The sequence below is a fragment of the Amblyomma americanum genome, chromosome 4, assembly GCF_052857255.1.
Source record: "Amblyomma americanum isolate KBUSLIRL-KWMA chromosome 4, ASM5285725v1, whole genome shotgun sequence".
Lineage (NCBI taxonomy): Eukaryota > Metazoa > Arthropoda > Arachnida > Ixodida > Ixodidae > Amblyomma > Amblyomma americanum.
In genome coordinates, this window is record NC_135500.1 from 71,253,162 (window position 1) to 71,273,261 (window position 20,100).

The 20,100-nt window shown below is 46.3% G+C and overlaps 1 protein-coding gene across 1 annotated transcript in view; it reads left to right on the plus strand.

Moving 5' to 3' along the window:
• Positions 1–20,100, plus strand: part of LOC144129564 (uncharacterized) — a 920,144-nt gene that overhangs the window by 214,280 nt on the left and 685,764 nt on the right. The window contains exon 7 of the mRNA XM_077663706.1: positions 3,286–3,309. Coding sequence (XP_077519832.1) covers positions 3,286–3,309 — 24 coding nt within the window. The remainder of the gene's footprint in view (positions 1–3,285; positions 3,310–20,100) is intronic.

A 20,100-nucleotide genomic window follows, 5' to 3' on the forward strand; every position in this document is an offset into this window, starting at 1 on the left:
CTGCGCCATTTCATTTCCCCCAAAACCAATTATTATTATTTATTATTAAAGAACCCCAGGTGGTCGAAATTTCCGGAGCCCTTCACTACGGCGTCCCTCATAGCCTGGGTCGCTTTGGGACGTTAAACCCCCATTAACCTATCCAAATTACTTTATTCAGAAACAACATGCATTATTGTTGGCAACGAACGCGTGCCAAAAATGTGTCATCGAGTAAACCGCACGCGCAAGGGCCCCTTACGTTCTCTTCCTTGGTACAAAGATAACCATTCGGCTTACTCACGCATGGCTGCCTTTTCACGTGTTTAGGAAAACAATTTGAGTGCGTCTCACTCTTTCTTGTCTAGATTGACAGAATTAACGTACGTTTCTTCTTAAAAGAACGAACAGTCTTCGTCATCGTGTTTACATTGTTTTCAGCGCGCCACCAAATGCCCAAGTCCTGATATTGAAGCTACAACAGTCTTGTGCTCCATTAATCGAACGTTGATATATCTACCAGTTTGGCCAGATTAAAATTTTCCGCATGATAAGAGTTTTGTCGTCCACAATATTCCAGCAGGCGATAATGAGACTGTCTTTGTTTTTTGGACGGCAGAGCAATTTTTTTTGCTTGGTTGAAATATTACTACTTAGCAGACTGCATACTTTATTGAGTGCACTAAGCTCGGCTCTGATCTTCCCTCACACTTTCACTTTCGAAATGTGGCGCGTGAGCAGTGTAAAATCTGACAGTGCGACGCATGAAGCCGCGTCTTCAGCTTGTCACGCCAGCGTCGTTCTTATTTCTTCAACTTTCATCTCCTTCATCCAGCTCTTAGCCACCGAAGCCACTAGTCCTTTATATGCCTTGCGCGAGCAGGACTTACATGAAGACGTGGGCATCAGGAAGGAAGTCCTTAGTAATGCCTTTTGTTAACAATTTTTAGAGAGCGAAAACGAAATGAAAAACTATTTTTTGAAGCTTGGCTTGTGCATGAAGCAAACGGGTTAGTTACTCAAGGAGAAACGAAAGTATAGAAACTATAGACTTGTATAGGAAGCAAGTTCATGGTTGAAATCAAGAAAATGGGCACATGGCCTAAATAGTTCTAAGGTATGTCGGACAATATCTTGTTTCTGTTTTCTTGACAGGCTTATATGACTACTGACTGCCAGAAAATCTTCCATAAATCTAATAATCCTTAAAAAACATGTTGTTATTAGAACGTGCTTCAATGCGCTTGTCCAGGCCGGCTAGGGATAGTTCACACAACAATGCGGCGACGTGCATAGGAATTCACACGCGCTGGCGCTGAAAAACTGGCCGCCTCTGAATTTACTTGGTAAAAGATAAATAAAACACTAATAATGGGAAAAAGGCTCCCCAGTTAAATTTCTGCTTTATTATGAAAGCACTATTTTCGAACTATATTTTGAAATGATGGGGCTGTAGGTTTTCAATATATCGCAAGAATTTTTCTGGACAACGTTTTATCGCTTTTACTGTTTTGTTTTGCGTACGGACGTGAACTGCTGAGACAGGAATTTCTTCAGCGTGAAGGTTTCTGCCTAATCACGTGCATTGCCGAATTGTTGAGTGAACAATGGCCTGGGCATGCACAGTGAAGTCCGCCCTCACTGAATCCTGCCCATAGACTCCCATATTTTCACCCGCATTGAAACCCACTTTGAAGCCAGCCCACAGACAGATTGAAGAACTACTTAATAGCTGCAAGATTTTAATGCTTTTAAAATTATTCGAAGATTCACTGGTAGTTGTACCAGTAACTTGTGAACACAGAAAGCAGGATGTACTCCAGAAACTCTTAGAATTATTTAAGCCGTGTGCACATGTTCTTAACACAAATGTATGTACTGCAAGAATGCTTAAAATTATTTATTTCGTGTGCACATGTTCCTAATTTACCCGATGAAATTGCTGACTACGGTAGCCTACAGCATCTGGACGTTCGTGTTTTCTTTAGTGCCTCCCATGTTCACATCTACAAGCCAAGGGCTAAAAAAAATCTGGACTTCTTATTCGGGCCGCTACAAATTCGTAAAAATATGCACTGATAAGGCATACCTGCTTGCTACACTAGAAACCCCTGCTCGCGCAAGGTTTGAATGTCTGCAAATGCCGGCACATCCCATGAGAAAGGCAAGGTTCTCTACAGAAGTGATAACATCACTGGCTGACAACCTGATAAACAAAAGAAAACTGGGGAACGGATTACGACGGTGGCGTGACCACCTCAAAACGGCGTCATAGATTCTTCAGACTGCCCAATATTCCCCTGCTTACCCGCCGTAATAAGAAGGTGGCGGTGAAAGGCTACGTCGAAGTCGTGCTTACGACACGGAGTAAACACGGCAAGCTGTAAAAATGTCAGTATTCAACCAACCTAAATCTGCTATGCTAAAAAAAAGGAAAGCCGTTTGTGGCTTGCATGACTAATGCCGACTACAGAAATCTACAATGTACTCTACAGAAGGAAGCACTTGCTATACAGATGAATAGACGCAACATGCCCAGCCGAACCACATGTTTGCAATTCAAATTTTTTAATTACGGATGTTTTTCTGCACCAGAGCAGCACTGGCGGCTGTATAGAACTCTGTATCGGAACGCTTCAGGACTGTCATCGCCCGCTTACGGCGGCAGCTTTAGTCTCATAAGTGCTGATGCCTCGTGTGACCATGTACTCCAACGCCCGAAATTTAGGCTGGCATGTGGCTGATTGCGCGAAGTTGCAAAGAAAATAGGAGAAACTAGAAACAGTTGTATGCGTAGTCTGGGTGAAGCCCAAGTCGATGAGCTTCACATCTGCCTAGCATTCACAGGTCTGCGGGTATCCTACATGTACTTGTAAGGAAGCTCGAGCCTCTAGATAAGGTGGTCATTCCTCCTCTTTTACAGAATGCTTGGGTCATCAAAAGGGAGCCACACTTAATAATTGCAAAGAAAAGTCGCCAGGATGAAAGTCACAGTGCTAAACAGATAAGTGACAAAAAATTAACGCAAACAACCAGGCTTTTTAAGTTCACAACAAAGAGTTTAGGAGAAAAAGAAAGCAACCAAAATTTGACAAATTAAAATAACACAATACGTACCCTGAACTTCGCAACAGGCAAGCGCTTCTCTCGCCGAGAGCAGGAGCCGTGCACTGTGCCAACATTCATACGATGAACTTAGGTACCTTGATGCCGCCTCGCCCACCGGTCGTTATCCTACACCTGCTCAAGTCATCCGCATCAATTTATCCTTATATTGATTAACCCTTTCTTTTGGAATTCTTGCAGGCCGTGCTGAGAGAAATCCCCGAGGTGAGCAATAATCGTTTCATATTTCTTCTAATGTTTGACAGAGCGGCGTTTATATTTGAGAAACGTCCTCAGAAAACTGTAGATGTCTGGTCCAACGGCGATACACTCGCTAGCCGAGGAGTTGTTATACACGTGTGATCAAAAAATGCGCACAGCAAAGCACACGCAGAGGACAAAGACGCTTCACAAAAATATAAAGTACCAACTGCAGTGTTTTATTGCGAAGCAATACTACTTTAGGTCGCACTTCAGCCCGTTCCGTGGCGAGGCGGTGGTAGGCACCATTGACTTTTAGCGTGACCTCGCTGCGTGACGTCACACCACGTGACCTAGAGTGACGTCACACCAGCTGTGTAAAAACGGGGCCCCATCTCACGCCGTCGCGAGGCGAGGCGGTAGCCACCAACGGCGGCCTAACTCCCGCTCCTCTCACCAGGGGCGCTACGGTCAGAGTGACGTCACACCAGCTGTATAAAACAGCTCCGCTCCTCTCGCCAAGGCAGTCATACAGCGCGATGTTACGATGGTGCCTACGAACCGTACGCTACAGTACTTTAACGAACGCTACTGCAAGCACCGAGTGGGCATATCTTACGACGCGGAGAAAATGGAGTGTTACCGCACCGTCGGCCAATCGATACTGGAAGATTTTGTAATGGGCCCGCTCGTGAGGGAAATGTTTGTCGGCATACACGGATTCGACGGATGACTTCCTCTTAGATGATTCACTGTAAGCCGTAACACTAGCATGACAAAAGACTGCCACCAGCCATACTACCAGCTGATCCGAGAATAACACACTATTGCTTCGCAATCACCAGGCTTAACCAAGCTAAGCCACGGCCATTTTTTTTCAAATGCTGTATTGTGTTTTGTTCAAGTGTGGGTTTGTCAGAATTTTTATTATTCTTTTGAATGTACTAATGTGCTTCCCAAATTTTCTTGTGCCTAATGCCATTATCGCAGACATTTCTTTTTCTATTTTCTTTCTTCTGCTTCAACATCTAACATATCCACAGCATTTCATTAATGCTATAAAAATAAATGAACTTTATTCCTAAGCAGAGTTGAAAATTATGCAGAGAAAGAAAACAAAACGTAAAAAAGATGGAGAGAGTGCTTGCCAAAGCACGGGCTCAGAAAAATTTGCTTCTCGCACGGCTCCATCTGGGAGGCAAAGTCATAAGAGTAAAACGTAATAGCAGACTTTTACTTTAGATCATATTCTAAGGCAAAGTTCGGATAACGACCGAGCATTGCAGATATGCGGCTCAGCGTCTCTGGCAATTCTGTATTTATAGTAACGTAGAAATATTTTTATAAACAGATAGAGTGGTATTTTCGGCATTTATTGACTTCAGTGCTGCTGGTGACAGGGTAATTATTCTGAACTAGACATGCGCTACGGTACTTTCAGGCACTCAGGGTTAAGATGTCGGTAACTGGCAGCTAATTCCTGTTCAAATATCAAACTGTGGCTCGAAATGTACTTTCAAAGGAGATAAATTTACAGCCCTGGAATATCCAGGATTGTATTCAGAGAGAGCGTGAACTATACTGATGCACGAATGATATTGGATGAGATTGACTCAATCAACCAGCAGGTCAAAGTTTTTTATTTACATTTATTTCTTACTAAAAAATAAGAAAATTGCAATTTTACTTCACAGAGCTTCGCAAGAGTTCCGCAAGAACAGTCAGGTGATGAAGTATTCATTAACCAATAGATACTTTTTCATCGGTGGGCATAAAAGAATTAAACCGCCAACAAGGCGATTAGTATTGAACCATCTCTTGCAAAAAAAGAAAATTAATTGACGTGTTAATATGCTACAGGAAGCAAACATTACTGGAGACAACTTCGGATTTTAGAGTGAGAAAATCTTATCATCCTTCACAATCAGGTATTGAATATTACTTTTAAATCAGTTTTGCTCACAGATGATTCTAATTGACATTGAACCTATTACGCTAACAGGGAACCTGGAATATAGCGATAGTTAATCAGAGGGTTTTGCACTCTCCTGATGAAGCATTCTGGACAAAGTCAGAATTGCTAGTCAGGAATTTTGACATATTTTCTAAGCTGGTCGTTGTAAAAAAAAGCGAGACTAATAATTCTGGCTCGATTTCAGCATGCTGTCGTTCATAGACTTGTCGACTAGGTATGCAGATGTATTGCATTTGCGTGTACCCCTCAATTGCTCTTAGCAGAACTTTTTCCGACCATGGGCCCGTCATAATTTCTACAAGTCTCATACCCAAATGAGAATGCAAGGTGCTGAGTTTCCGAAAAACACAATGCATAATGTAACTGACCGTTGAAACACAGCAAAATTATGCAATACAAACGATTTTATACCTTAGGCAACCGTCTTCTTTAAGGAGATTGTTACCAGGCTGTGAATTTGTTCGCTTAATTGTATTCTGTAGCTTTGGAAACGATTGTTAGTGCGAACGCATCAGTAGGCTATGTCAGCAGCGGAAGTGTCCGCAAAAGGTGGATACAAAATGTTGAAGCAAAATGTGTCGCACGATATGACATCATCAGCTAGTGTATAGTAGTCATGACTTAATGTGTGAGACAATTCGTTTATAATGTCAGATCATGTCATGGTCATGGGATTCATTGTAGCTGAGTCATCAGTCCAAAATCATGAGTTATGACCGCAACCGTAATCAATGTGGGGATGACTGGAGTCATTTTCTGAGGAAGGAATTGAGTCGCGGTCATCAAAGTCTTGTGTCATGATCTTAAGTCATGGACAGAAAATGGGTCACACAAAGCGCTGAGTCATTGGTCGCAAAGTGAGTCACAAATTGTACTGAGTCATGAGTCACATGAAGCGATGAGTCATGGGTCAAAAATGGGTCACAAAAAAAGTTTAAGGCGAAGGTGACCTGTCTACCCAGATGTTGAGATCTCAGAGCTACTGTGCCCTTTCTTTCCTTTTCATGAAAAACGTGTCCTTTCCTCTAAACACATGATTTCACATTCCTTCACGTAAGCAGACTTAAGTGCCCTTTTTTATTGCCAGTAATTTCTTGAATTTTGTATTTTAAATGTGGCGTTAAAAGATGCTCTAACGAGGATGAATCAGTCGGAGTATCAGGCAGAGATGCAAGATTTTGCTAATGCTGTTCACCACTGGATGAGAGGAAATATTCAGTGGCCCTAAATGGGAACAGTTGCGGATAAGAATGATCAAATACCTTAGCAGTATGCGATTCCCTGATGACATCGCCTTGCTAAGGCGTTCAGGATATGAGCTGCAAAGGTTGATCAATCAATTATACTGGCAGCGCACATCGATGGGTTAAAAAGAATATATTGCCGCGTATCTTTGTGGTTTGTTGGATCACGCTCAGAGATGCTAGCATACGGGTTTATCATTTTGTTTTGACGCGAGCAGCAGCCAGACATTTATCGATTGATGGTGGCCAAGAACAATTGCTTCCACATTTTCCCTCATTGGTGTTGTTTCATTTAGTTACCTATCTCCAAAGTACCTTGAGAGATTAAATTAAGAGCGACAAGAACAGCAAACATTCCGTCCGACGACCGCCGAGCACGCTTGTAACTTTTGCCACCGCCGGGTCATTCAGTACATTGTGGTCGCAGGTCAGCTTCAATAAAGTTTCTCTCAGAAACATTTTTCACTGTCTTCGTCACTACCCGGACTGCCGTCACCACTACGCAACGTCTAGTGGAGGTACTAACATATCTCCTTATCATCCTCATCATATGGGAGCGGCCAAAGCAGCCCGAGCTACCCAAAGTACTAGATGTCCAGAAAGCCACAGCAGCTGTCCTAACCGAAGACGAAGTGCAAAGCAGCTGTCGTCTCCAGGAGCGTTCACCTGAACACGCACTACTAACAGATCGCAGGCGAGCCTAGGACTCCTCACTGCCGATGTCAACCATGGCTAAGACACCAACTCCCGTTATTTTGCACTAGCCCCGACTGCCGCCTACGTTCAGCATATTACCGGGCGACGATCCTGAACAATGACTACACGAGTTCGAGCGTGCCTTCCAATTCAACAGTTGGGGTGGCAAGAATAAAATGAGCTAACTTTTGGACCAGCCAGAATTTGGGTCGAAAACCCTGAATCTTCTCAGGCCACGTGGAAATCATTCTAGCTAGAGTTTCTCAAGGCGATGAGAAGCATCGCCATGAAAGAAAGAGCGCTGCTCCTACAGTCATGCTTGCAGCACCTGAATGAGACAGTGAGAGCTTACGTAGAAGATCTGAAGCGCTTTTTTCAAAGTGCTGATCCTGCCATGGCGGAAGAAAATTAGGTGGAGATTTTGATGCGTTTTGCTAAAGAGGCACTTTTCGTTCGTCTGACCTGCCATCCCCCGAAGAACGCCGCTGAATGCACCAGTGAAGCGGCCACCATTGAGAAAACTTTGGAAGCATGAGCCTGCAATTTCCCTCGACAGCTCCAAGAGACCATGACAACCCGCTCACAGGGCACAGCATTCAAGGGCAACCTGGGGATGTTATGCACGAAATTCTACGAGAATATTTGCGTACCATGTTACCATCTTCCAACTAGCCTCAAGTAGCAACCCCCGGGGAAATCGTCCGCTAGTAAGGGCACCACGCGCGTGTCCCCCCGTCATCGAGACGTCAAGCGGAAGCACAAGCCATGCCCTACGCCGTTGCAGTACGCAGTCCATGACCCCGAACACACCTCTTAAGCCCCTTTCGAGGTGAACCAGTTATACCAGAACGCCGCCGCTAACCCACGCCCGCGGAGACAACGAAGGCAGCCGCTCTGCTTCCATTGCGCGTAAGTCGGCCATATTCTTCATAATCGCCCATAAGGATGTAACGGCCTGCGTGGTTTTGCCACTGACACACTGCAACCAGGCTTTGACCAACGCCCGCAAGAAATGAACAACTACATATTTTAAGAGGAGCATGTACCTAATCATCATTCCCGCCACCATAGCCGTCAGCCTCGCGCTTCGCATCACCGCACAGCACCTGCCCAGCAGCTCTTCGCGGAAGGTTCCCCAGCCCCTGCTGGGAAAACTAAGGAAAGCAACCTTTGCAGGTGAGGTTCGTAATCAGCGAAACAACGCAGATTTTAAACCGATCACGCCGCATGAAGACGACGCACCAAAAGCGCTGATGCCGCACACAAACACCAGCTCGACCAAGACACGATCCGACTTCGGAGTGGCGCCGCTTACGTTGTTGTTCTCGCTTTGAACTTTGATGACCACCTTTAAGGTCATCAAAGTTCAAGGCTATGAACAGTGTTCGAGGCATTGAAATTATACGATCTAACCTTGAAAGCAGAGAATTGGCACTTTTTCTTTAAAGAGCTGCTGTTTCTAGGCCACATCCTGACCCAAAGATGGAGTACACGCAGACCCACAGAACACATCCACTATTGCACTTTCGTCACCTACTGAAAAGAAAGCAATGCGAATATTCCTCAGACTGTGCACGTATTTTTGACAATTTATCAAGACGTTTTCGCTTTTCCAGCCGTCTTACCCAATTGACAACAACAGACGCGCCATTTAAATGAGAATAGCCGCAACCGGAAACCTTCACAGAACATCAGCGTCGTTTACAGACCCCTCGGGTCTTCAGGCAGTTTGATGAAAACTCCGACACTGAAATTCATACCGACGATAGCAGCGTGGGATTATGGGCCATCCTTGTTCTGAAAAGCGACGGACTGCAGAATGTATTCGCATATGCATGCCGTTCTGTGTCGAAGGCTGAGGCTAAGTATTCGACGATCTAGAAGGAGTCCCTCACCATTGTTTGAAGTATGTCGAAATTCCACCCCTTGCTGTGTGCAGGACTATTCAAGGTGGTCAGCGATGACCCCGTACCGTCTTGGCTTTCCATCTTGAACGATACCTCTGGCAGCCTCGCTCTGTGGACCCTGCACCTCCATTAGTTTGACATAACGTCGTCTTCAAATCTAGACTGTAGCAGGCCAATGTGGTCTGCCTACCTCGAGCCGCTGTTGAGAAGGCGCCTGAAGAGGATGACGAGAATGCCTTTTTAGGGGCGATTCGGGCCAGCGACTTCGCGAGGTACCAACGCACGGATTGCAACTTCTAGCGTCTTATCCAATATCTGGAAGGCAAGTTTTCTTCACCCCAGCAGCGTTAGAGCGTGGTTTATCCTTTTTGTGTCTGCGAAATGGCAGGCTTCCGAAGAACTTTGCCTCTAGCATGATCGCCTACCTAGACACCACAGTTTTATCCGCATGTTTTGCCCCACATGTCGGTTATGTGCTGACGTCGATGTATGTCAAAACATGCCGGAAGTGTGAACGACAAAAGACACCAGCGATGAGGCCAGTTGGACTTTTGGAGCCCATACCACTACCATGCAAGCCTTTGAACAGATTGGTTCTCCTCGGCTCCTTTTCTACGCCAACGTCGGGCCACAAGGGTATGAGAGTAGCGACCGACCACTTTACCCGCTACGCCGAAGCAAAATACCTGCCGAGTGGTACTGCGGTTGAAGTCGCAAAATTTCTTGTCGATGAGATCCTTTTGCGTGACTGCGCCCCAGAAGTTCTCATCACGGATAAGGACACGGCATTTACAGCCGAGCTCATGCAAGCCATTGTTAGCTAAACGCACGCAAGGCACTGGCAGACTGCTGCGCACCATCTGCAGGGCAACAGTCTAGCAGAGCGTCTGAACCAAACTATCGCTGACCTGCTCGCCATGTACGTCGACGGCGAACAGAAGACCTAGGATGCTGTCCTCTCTTACGCCGTCATTCCCTACAATACCGCAGTACAAGAGACTACCCAGATGCCATCGTTTAGGCTCGTGCATGGCAGGGAGATAACCAAAATGCTTGACGCCATGCTCGCGAATGTAGCATATCAAGACAACACTGACGTAGCTGCCTAACTTCAGTGGGCAGAACCTCCACGACTTGCCCGATTGCACATCAAGGATCAACAGCGCACCGACGCCTGCAGTACAACCTACGCCGACGTCATGCGGAATACGAGCCGGGTGACCGCGTTTGGGTGTTGACGTCTATTCGCTACCGCGGACTTCGTGAAAACCTTCTGCGCCGCTACTTTGGCCCAAAGAGCACAATTCGCCGACTTGAAGAGCTTGACCACGCAGTGTCCCCCGACGCAGCGACATCACAGCGGCGCCTCTTACGCCCACAAGTTCTGCATGTCGTGCGCCTAAAGACTTATCGTGGACGCTAACGGACGCTCTGTATTTACAGTGCTAGTGTTTTTCTCTTTTGTGTTTACTTCCGGTTGTTTGCATTATTTTTTTTGTTGCAAAGCAACGAAGTGATGCTCATTTCAAAGGGGAATTCTGTCGCATATATTTGTACTTTCTTCGTTCACGCTTCAAGTCGCCGGCAGGCGGCTTTATCATTTTGTTTTTGACGAGAGATGCAACCAGACTCTCATCTGAATCGACCGTGGCCACGAACATCTACTTCCAAATTTTTCCAGATTTCTGTAGTTGCTTTTAGTTCCTTATCTCGAAGGTTCCTTGCCAGCTTTAAATTGAGCGCAGCCAAGAATGGCAGGCATTCTGTTCAACGACCGCCGAGCACACTTGTTGGTTTCGGCCCCGTTGAGTCATTCGGTTCATTGATGGAGCACGTCAGCCCAATAAATTGTTTTCTTTCGGAAGAACTTTTGTCTGTGCTCCTCACCGCCTGGACGGCCGTCACCGCTACGCGAGAATATGTAAAAACCAAAGTAATGTTCGACACTTTCAACAAGTTCACAAGTTTACAATTGCTGGCCAGGTCCTGGAAGTGGTGTGGCAAGACGATTACTTCGGGCGGGTAGTGAATGCAGGTCCGAATAACGCGAGTGAAATAGCTAACAAAACAAGGATTGTATCAAAATCTTTTACCAGGTTATGAATAACTTATCAATATATTACCAATAGCTTATTACTATCTCTCAAACGATAAGGACATAATAGATGTATCTTGTCCGGTAGTCGCCTGAAGAGCAGAAACAGCAAGGATAAAGAAATGGGTTCAAATTAAGGACAACACAACGAGCTATGAAAAGCAAAATGAGAGTTGTACCATTAGGGTTCAGGAAGGAGGCAGACTGGGTCAGCAAATAAACGAGTTTTATGACATTCTAGTCGAAATCAAAAGAGTAACTTAACAGATACGCCCACTCACCGTGATGAATAGTGTGGGTGAAAGAAGAAGACAGTCCAGAGGTCTGAAGATCGCTCGTAGCCCGAACGCTTGGCCTGACCCTTTGTTGGGCATTTCAAAGCGACCTAAGTTCTGGTGAGTCACAACCCTCTCTTACATTTCGTGGAGGCTGCGGTATGTTCCCCCTCTCATCCAGGAGCTCCGTAGCCGCACCTTAGCTCTGGCGTCCGTTATTCCCGAAGTCACCAGCATGACAGCACCTATCTATTCGCCTAATATCCTCTGTTCTGGCGCGCTCCGGCAGCGCGATCCAAGCGTCTTCAGTGGCGCCGATGACCACTACGTTGACAACTGGTTGTCGTCGTGGGGGTGCGCTGGTGCGCACTGCAAGTTGGACGATACTACCAAGCTCGGTAACACCCTATTCTATCTTACCGACGTAGCTAACTATTCGTTCGGAAATCATGAAGCCGGCTCGCATACCTGGTCTTCATTCAAGACCAGTTTCTCGGAGGTATTGGCACGCCCAGCATGCGCAAACTGCGCGCCTAACATGCCTTCGCGCTCTCTCTCAGAATACCAACAAAACATTTGCGAGTTATATAGATGTTGTCGACCTGCGCAAGCGCAACAACCCTTAAATGTCTCAGGCGGATAAAATTAATAACATCATGAAGGGTATCGCCGACAACTCGCTCGAGATATTGGTTAGCAAGTGTCCACAAACAGTCGTGGATGCTATCCAGCTTTGCAAAACCTTAGCCGTCCTTAAGAAGCATATGACTTCAACTCGCCGGTGCGGCGTGCAGGACGAGTCGTTTCATGCGCCGGCGGATGGCAGTCTGGTTTTTCACCCGGCCTAACTGCTTGTCGAGGCCGACACCTTTATACGGGAAGAGGTGTCTCACCAAGTGTCACTCCTGTCTGTGTCTGGCGGCCCATCGCCATGAAGCACCATTCATGAGCAGGTCGCGGATGATTGGCCTCCCATCCTTGGGCTTCCGCCTGTGATTGCCCCATACACATACGCTGAGAGGGGCAGCTTCGTGTCGCCAGATCATTATGCAGGACATCTACGTGTCCCACTCATCCGCCGCGCCATTGTCACCTCCACCGGCACCTATCCGCCATAACCCGCCGCCTTGCCGCGCTTTCATGAACCAATGACGCACCAAGGAAAACCGCCCCTGTATGTTATTCAGATTCCGGGATGGGGAACACCTAATCTACTGCAACCCTTGCCTGCTTCGCTATCCATTTTCTCCACGCCTCTGCAGAATTCTTCAAACTTGACCGTTCCTCCTACTCTACGTGCCGGTCGCCTTCTCTCCGTCGCCAATCACTCTCTCCCACCCGCCCTCATTCTCCTTGCTGCCTGGAAGAAAACTAACAGCCGCAGTTACGGTGGCCAGAACTGCGCTTCTATTGATCTAAGTCCTCCGTCTTGCACCGCCAATATTCAGGAGGCGTTTATCTATGCCGTCGCTGTACTCGCCCTTGTGGCCACGGGTGCTGCTTTATCAGTTAGCGACGCCTTTTGCCGAAGACTACATAAATTGAAGACGCTGTTTCGAACTTTTGCCTCCGCACTGCAAGCTCGCACCGCATTCAACAGTTTCCACCGCTGGCCTGCTTATGCAGGACGTTATATTCATCGCCGAGTTTATTGCGCTGCCCCGCTGTTCTTACGATGTTATTCCAAGCTGTGAGCCTCCACAGTGGCACAGTGGTTATAGCGCTCGGCTGCTCACCCGAAAGACGCTGGTTCGACCCGGCCGCGGGGGTCGAACTTAGATAGAGGCGAAATTCTAGAAGTCGATGTGCAGTGCGATGTCAGCGCAGGCTAAAGCAGCCCTGGTGGCCGAAATTTCCGGAGTCCTTCACTACAGGGTCCCTCAAAACCTGAGTCGCTTTCAAAAATTAAACGCTGTGAACATTAAACCAAACCATTTTGGGCTGTGTCTTTCTCACCTTTCACCAAGCGATCGTCGGCTATGTCCGTGCCAGCTTTGAATTGTCTGCGCTCTGTCCAGCCCTGCATTGCAGCACCTCTCCGCGAGCCGATAAAATGTTTGTCACTGAAGATAGTGACCTCCCTGCCTTCTCTACAGGCCTGATCTCCCTCACGTGTGCCTGAAGTTCGGATTGCATGGTTTCCTTTATGCCGACTTATATTGCTGCCCTTCGCTACTGTTTTCTCCGTCCTTTGTCTGCTGTGACTATCTTTGTTGGCCGCAACGATATTTACGTCGCCAACCTTTTTTCTTGCTCATCAACGACTCTCCGTGGTGAATGGCCGGGACATATCGATTCAGTCGATCACGCTTTTATGTAATCTGTCTCCGAAGATCCTGCCCTCTCCAGATAGATGCCATCGATTCACCCCCTGAGGCGCTAAAGCAGTGCACCTCTTCTGTTTTCACCTGATGTTTCGATGCTAGCCTTTCGCCAGCCCAGGTCGCTCAGCTTGTCGCATTACTTCGTTTCCGTCCGTACTTCGACTTTCCGCACACATCTCTTGGCCGCACATCCGCCGTCACAAACTGCCCCGACACCGGCGCGCGTCCCCTTTGCGCCAGCACCCATATCACGTGTCGGCCCCTGAAAACTACGCAATTACCAAAAAATTGGACGACATGCTTCAGCCCAGCATTATGTAGCATTCCCACAGAGCCCTGAGGCTCCCCCGTTGTGCTCGTCAGGAAGAAAAACAAATATTCTTCTTTTGCCTTGATTACCGTGGATTTAACAACATTACGAGAAAAGATGTGTATCCAATTCCCCGTATTGATGATACCCTCGGCTACCTGCAAGGCACGGAACTCTTTTCATCACTTGACCTGCCCTCTGTCTACTGGCAGGTGCCCATGGCTGCTGCTGACCGGAATAAAATGGCCTTTTTTACACCTGACAGACTCTAACAATCTAACGTCATGCAGTTCGGCTTGTGTAATGCGCCGGCTACATTCGAGCGCAAGATCGACAGAATTCTTCGCGGACTTAAGTGGTGCACGTGTTTCTGTTGCCTGGAGTATGTCGTCGTCTTTTATAGAGACTTTTCATTCCACCTGGTCTGCTTGGAGCTTGCCGTCACTTGTTTCACCGAGGCCGGCTTGCACTGAACTTGTAGTGCTGCATCGCTGCCCGCGGCTTACCATCTCGGGCCATGGCGTCTCAAGAGAAAGCGTCACTCTCGGTCCAGACTCGACCCATTTCACTGAAAGAGCTGCGCAGCTCTATCGTGCTGTGCTCTTATTTCCACCCGTCCTTGCGCAATTTTGCTTCCTGTCGTAATAGACACGAGCCTGTGAGGCGGCTTTCAACACACCTCTGCGCCTGCTTATGTCCCCTTTTATTCTTCGCCACTTTGATCCAAGCCAACACACTGAAATTCCCCCTGATGCCAGCGGCGTGGGCGTCGACGCCATTCTGGCAAATGCTGCTGCGAACACGTTGTTGCGTATGCCAGCCGCACTTTGACAAAGGCCGAAAGAAAGTGCCCCGTAATGGCTGTCGGCTGTCGAAAGCTCCGACCTTTAATATATGGTCGCCCAATCTTAGATGTACCGATCGCCGCTCGCTCGGCTGGTTCTCGGCCGCTTTGCTAATTGGGCGCTACACTTACACAAATATGACACAAGCATTCTGTCGATCTCGCCGTAAACGTTCTTCTGCCGACGCTCTATTCAGCTAGCTCCTTTATCCACCCAGGCTGCACAGCAGCATTGGCGAACACCGCGCGATAATTGGCAAGAATTGGCATGAACGCTGGTCTTACACTGAAACTTAGGCAAAGCGCTACCACTCTGACACGTTGGCCGCACTTTCAGGCCAGTTTTGGGCGAACCTTCGGCTGGTCAAACGGCCAACGCAGGCCTGGCGTTCATTCCGCGACAAGGGCCAGTAAAGACCTCGGAATGTCTTTCCAGCTTTCGAACACTGACACCCAGCTTTAAAATTTGGAATCCAGCTTTCAATCTCTGGCATATCCAGATTTCGAACATTAGTATCCAGCTTTCAAACACTGATACCCCGCTGTCGAAAATTGGTCCATGCAAGATAACAACCCACTGGCCAATGGCGAATTGTGAATGTACCAGTCAACCTAGTAAATATTCATAAATGAGGCTGCAAAAGAATTCAGGAAGAAGACCAGTTTATTGCATCGAGTTAAAAGGATCACGCTTCTAGGGCATGCAGGATGCTTGCGCTGCTGCCAGCTAACCTAGGAATAAAGGAAAGGAGGATTCAAGGGCATGATGATAGAGGCTTTGAGAAAATCGTTTATTATCACTTTTGCTGCGTGCCGATGATTCATGTCGGACAAATCAGCTCAGCAAGCTGCTTTGCATGGCTAAGGCACTCATAGAGTGCTTAACGGAGCAGTCCTCCACTGAATTGATCAATCAGATCAGAAGTCATCGTTGCAGTCCTCTTGCAAGAGGACGCTTGCACTGCATTCAAACGAATTTCTCGTCCATCTCTTGCACGATGATCTCACGACACGTCGAGCCTGCAAAGAGATGCGCGAGGTTGTCATGAGCCTAACTATGGCCGTCACAGAACATAAAAAGCAATAATTAAATAAGACTGATTTTTGTGTAGCGCAGTCGGCGTGAAGACACTCGCAACGCATTTTACAGGATCATTCGTAAAAAACTAACACTGCTCTAAATGCACAAAGGGAAATTTTATTCGCCTTGTAATAAATAGCTCATTTTTAGTTTAATGCGTCGTGTCGCACCTAAAAATATTGATATTCAATGCGACAAAAACAAATTCTTGTGCCATTGAAAGCAAATTAATGTATCATTTTGTTTCATTATCATAACTTCGTATCACTAAAATTGAGAGCTCATTTTTTATTCAGATGAAGATGCTCAGGTTATAGCACCTCCTCCACATGGACGTCAGGACAAGTTTTTAACAAAGGTTGTTTTCTTGGATGTGGTTAAAAATAAATACGCTGGCAAAAAGAAATTAAGGCACCTTTTTGTTTTTTTAAATCGAACAGTTTATCTTAGTCGCTTCGAATCCATGCAATATTGCAATTGAAACTGACTTTAAAAACACGCAAAAACACCCATCTGACAGTCCAGAGTAATGCCTTCTTGTCATTGACAGAAATCTTGGGCAAAAGCTTAAACCAGGTATTGCGGATTTTGTGTTGCACCTGCAAATGTGGAAGCCAAAAACAAACAGTGCTGAAGTAGCACACAACACCTTACCGAGTGGCCTGCAATAGAATACTAAGCAGCTCTGATTACTATCCTGAATAAGCGGTACATAACAAACGTATTGCTGAATACATCGGATGTCTGGTCACATGAATTCAAACCCGTTCTTCGAAAGAGTAGTGAATGTTTCGTGAATTCATCGCACCGACGACGAAAAATAAAGTTCTTACTATTCGGGCAGATTTGCACTGCGCACGACGTCAAGCCAGACATTTCGCAATGAGAGTAGGTACGTAGAGGTCGTCCTCGTGCTTTGCATTGTTCTCTTTTCCTGCTGGACAAAATAAAACCGTATGTAGTCAAAGCAACACTTACTCCCAAAACTGCATTCATTTCCGAACGTATCTCAAGATAAAATATTTGTAGTACTTACAATGAAGGTATTGCAGGCCAGGATAGTGAACCGCGTCAGAGCTCTCATACAGTATCAGATGTGGCTGTTTGCTTGCGTAGAATACGAAAGGCTCTAGCTCGAGTGTCCATGCTTTTTAGTCACGCTGGTTGTGGGGTTGGGCGCCGCCATGCCAGCCAACGGAAGTCCCCACCAGTCACGGATGTGTCGTGGTGATGCATCGCACTGTGACGAGTGGCAGGGGACGACGGTAGGGGGGGGGGGGGGGGGGAGCTTCAGGGGCAGGGTAATTGGGTAATTATCTTTTACACAGCTTTTGTGGTCGCAAGAGAAGGTATCCAGCTGAAATGTGCAGAAATAAAGATCTTGGGGAGGGGGGGTTCACGAACGGCGAAGCGCGTAGCTGTGCACGGGGGATAGAGCTAGGAGAAAGTTAGTAAAAGTACAAAGAAAAAAAAACCTGCTTTGTGGGGTAGGGGTTAGCTGGTTAATGGAAAAAGGCACTGCCGGCAGAAGAGTTGGGGAGAGAGAACGGGGGCCGAAACAAGCAAAAGTGGTTAGGAATTCTTGGAGAACGAGTCATGGGGAGTTTAGTAGGCAATATCTGTAAGAAACAACGGCATGGGAAACGCAGAATCATCAAAGTATTGTTGCGAAGCCGCAGGAAAAGTATCATGTTCGGCGGTCGAAAATTTTCAAGCGAAAAACGCGGAGCTTCGAGATGGTTTTCGCCAAATGATTTCAGACACTCGCGTATTTTGTGGGACCGTGTGTTAGTTCAAGATGCCTTAAAATATTACCATAAAATAGCAGAAATATATACCATCATTAAAATACTATACAAGCAACTTCGCACTTTTTCATAATTTGTTATGCGGGACATGTGGCAAACAAGCTAGATTAATATTCCGCGCCTAACAACATTTGTCAGTATATTTATTCGCTGGTCGTCGATGAATCCTGTTTTTTCTTGGTGTGGAAGTTTTATGCAGAAAAGCTAAAACAATCAAAAACGTGTTGAATTGTTATTCGAAACTCTTTCCTAAGCTTTTAATCACTAAAGCTAATGTCCGCAAGCAAAAGACAAATAATTTGCGAGCAAATAAGCAACGACAAGAGCAAGAGCTCTTGCCCTCGATCAAATTGCAGAACAATAAAATGAACAAAAACGACAATTTGCAACATTACGATTTGCAGAAAACGAAGGAAAAATCAAAACGCAAAACACAGGGAAAGGCGCAATCACAGGGAACGACGTAAGGAAGCGTAAGGATCTCACAGCGCGTGATCACGTGTGTTTATAACGCGGCGGCGTAACATTTCGCGCGTGCGCAACTTATGATGGCGCGGCAGTAAATTTTCTAGAGTGAAGAAAAAAAAGTACTTTTTCTTTAAAACAATTCATGAAATGAAACTTATTCCATTTTTTTAGGAGGATGGGCTTTAGGCCTGGTTTTCAGATACTCGCGCATGCAGAGCGTGCAAAAACGCTTCCAAATGCATATATTCTATAAAAATAGGCGGATTATTATGCCCAGAAATGGGACAAAAATAACAGCGTGAGCTCTGTGTGTGCACATCTCAAAGAAGAACATGCTTTGTTGATTAGCGGCTTGGGTCAGCCATACATAATTACAAGCATGATTACCACTAGGTCTTGCCAGCGCGCATTCGTTAGATTAAATTTATGGGACCTTTTATAAGAAATTTGAATTGTTAGTTGCAACCGCTTCTAGTTGCCCATTATTAACGATTGAAATCTATAGATCTGTTGTAGCTGGTCTGGACTATGTCGTCGTCGCTCATATAAGACAGACCGGTTCCTCTGTGGCGGAAGAGTAAAGTCCACTGGTCATCACCGAAGTCGTCATCACGCCGTTGCACCACTCAAAATCAACAAACGGACAGAACAAAACTCTACGACAGCAGCACCATTACTATCCAGCAAGAGAACGCGTTTGGGACGCTGCCGAATGTGTTTTGAAAGTGTTGTGAAGCACCTTAGAACTCCATTTGGTCCGAATGTCATTCGAAGTGTCGATTACTATCTTACTGAAATGCAACTTAAAATTCCGCGTATCATGAGTATTAGATATAATTGCAGTAGTAATAGAGGGATAGCACAACGCTACCACTATAATACTGCTCAAATATTATGGTGTGCTCTCGAAACATGTGTTTTGATTTCAAGGATAAATATAAGACATCTAGTTTGGACGCGTATACATGCCAATAAGAGTAAAACTGAGATGAGCCATGCCTATAGAGAGGTCTGAAACCTCTTATGGAGAGCTCAAGTCAGTTTGTACGAGTGCGAAAATTACTCTGTCTCTTGTGGCATTATTGAACGTCGCCATGTGGATTTTGCAGATGGAACAATGCTGACCAGTGATCGCCAGTAATAGTTTAACTGCGGAATAGTAATGGAAAAGTTAGGCCAACATAGACAGCTTTCTAGATTGGCATAGCCAGTTATGGCAAACATTGGGCAAACTCTGGCTAATATGGCACGTGATGGCCATGATTTCAAGATGGCACAGTCAGTGATTGCGACAAATGGGAGAATTCCGGCTAGCGTACGTGGCCCGTGATAGCCATGAGTAGATGATGGCACAGTCAGTACCGGTAAAGCGATGGAGAACTATCATTGGGTGGCCATTATTGGATGTATAAACGAGTGGTTCAACAAATCTCAAATGCTCATTTGGAACTCTGGGCCTACATAGGGCAATGCTTTGCCAACTGATTTTTAATATTGGCGCGCTGTAATGTGCTACTTGGGCTTTTACTAAGATTCCACATCTCTCTCCGCCGCTGATTCCTCTTCCTTTGATATTGCCGACATGAACTTTTAATAGAGCTAGAATCCCTTGAATAGGTTCCCTCCTCGTTCTCCTGTGTGAACCCTCTACGCGTGCAGCGGTCTGGACTCTCAGCCGTCAAGCCCGCCACTTTTCAATACGAGAAGGCCTGGTTTACTACCGAAACTACCTTCCCGACGGGCGCAAATGTCTCCTTGTCATTCCTCGGCACCTCCGTTCCGACATAT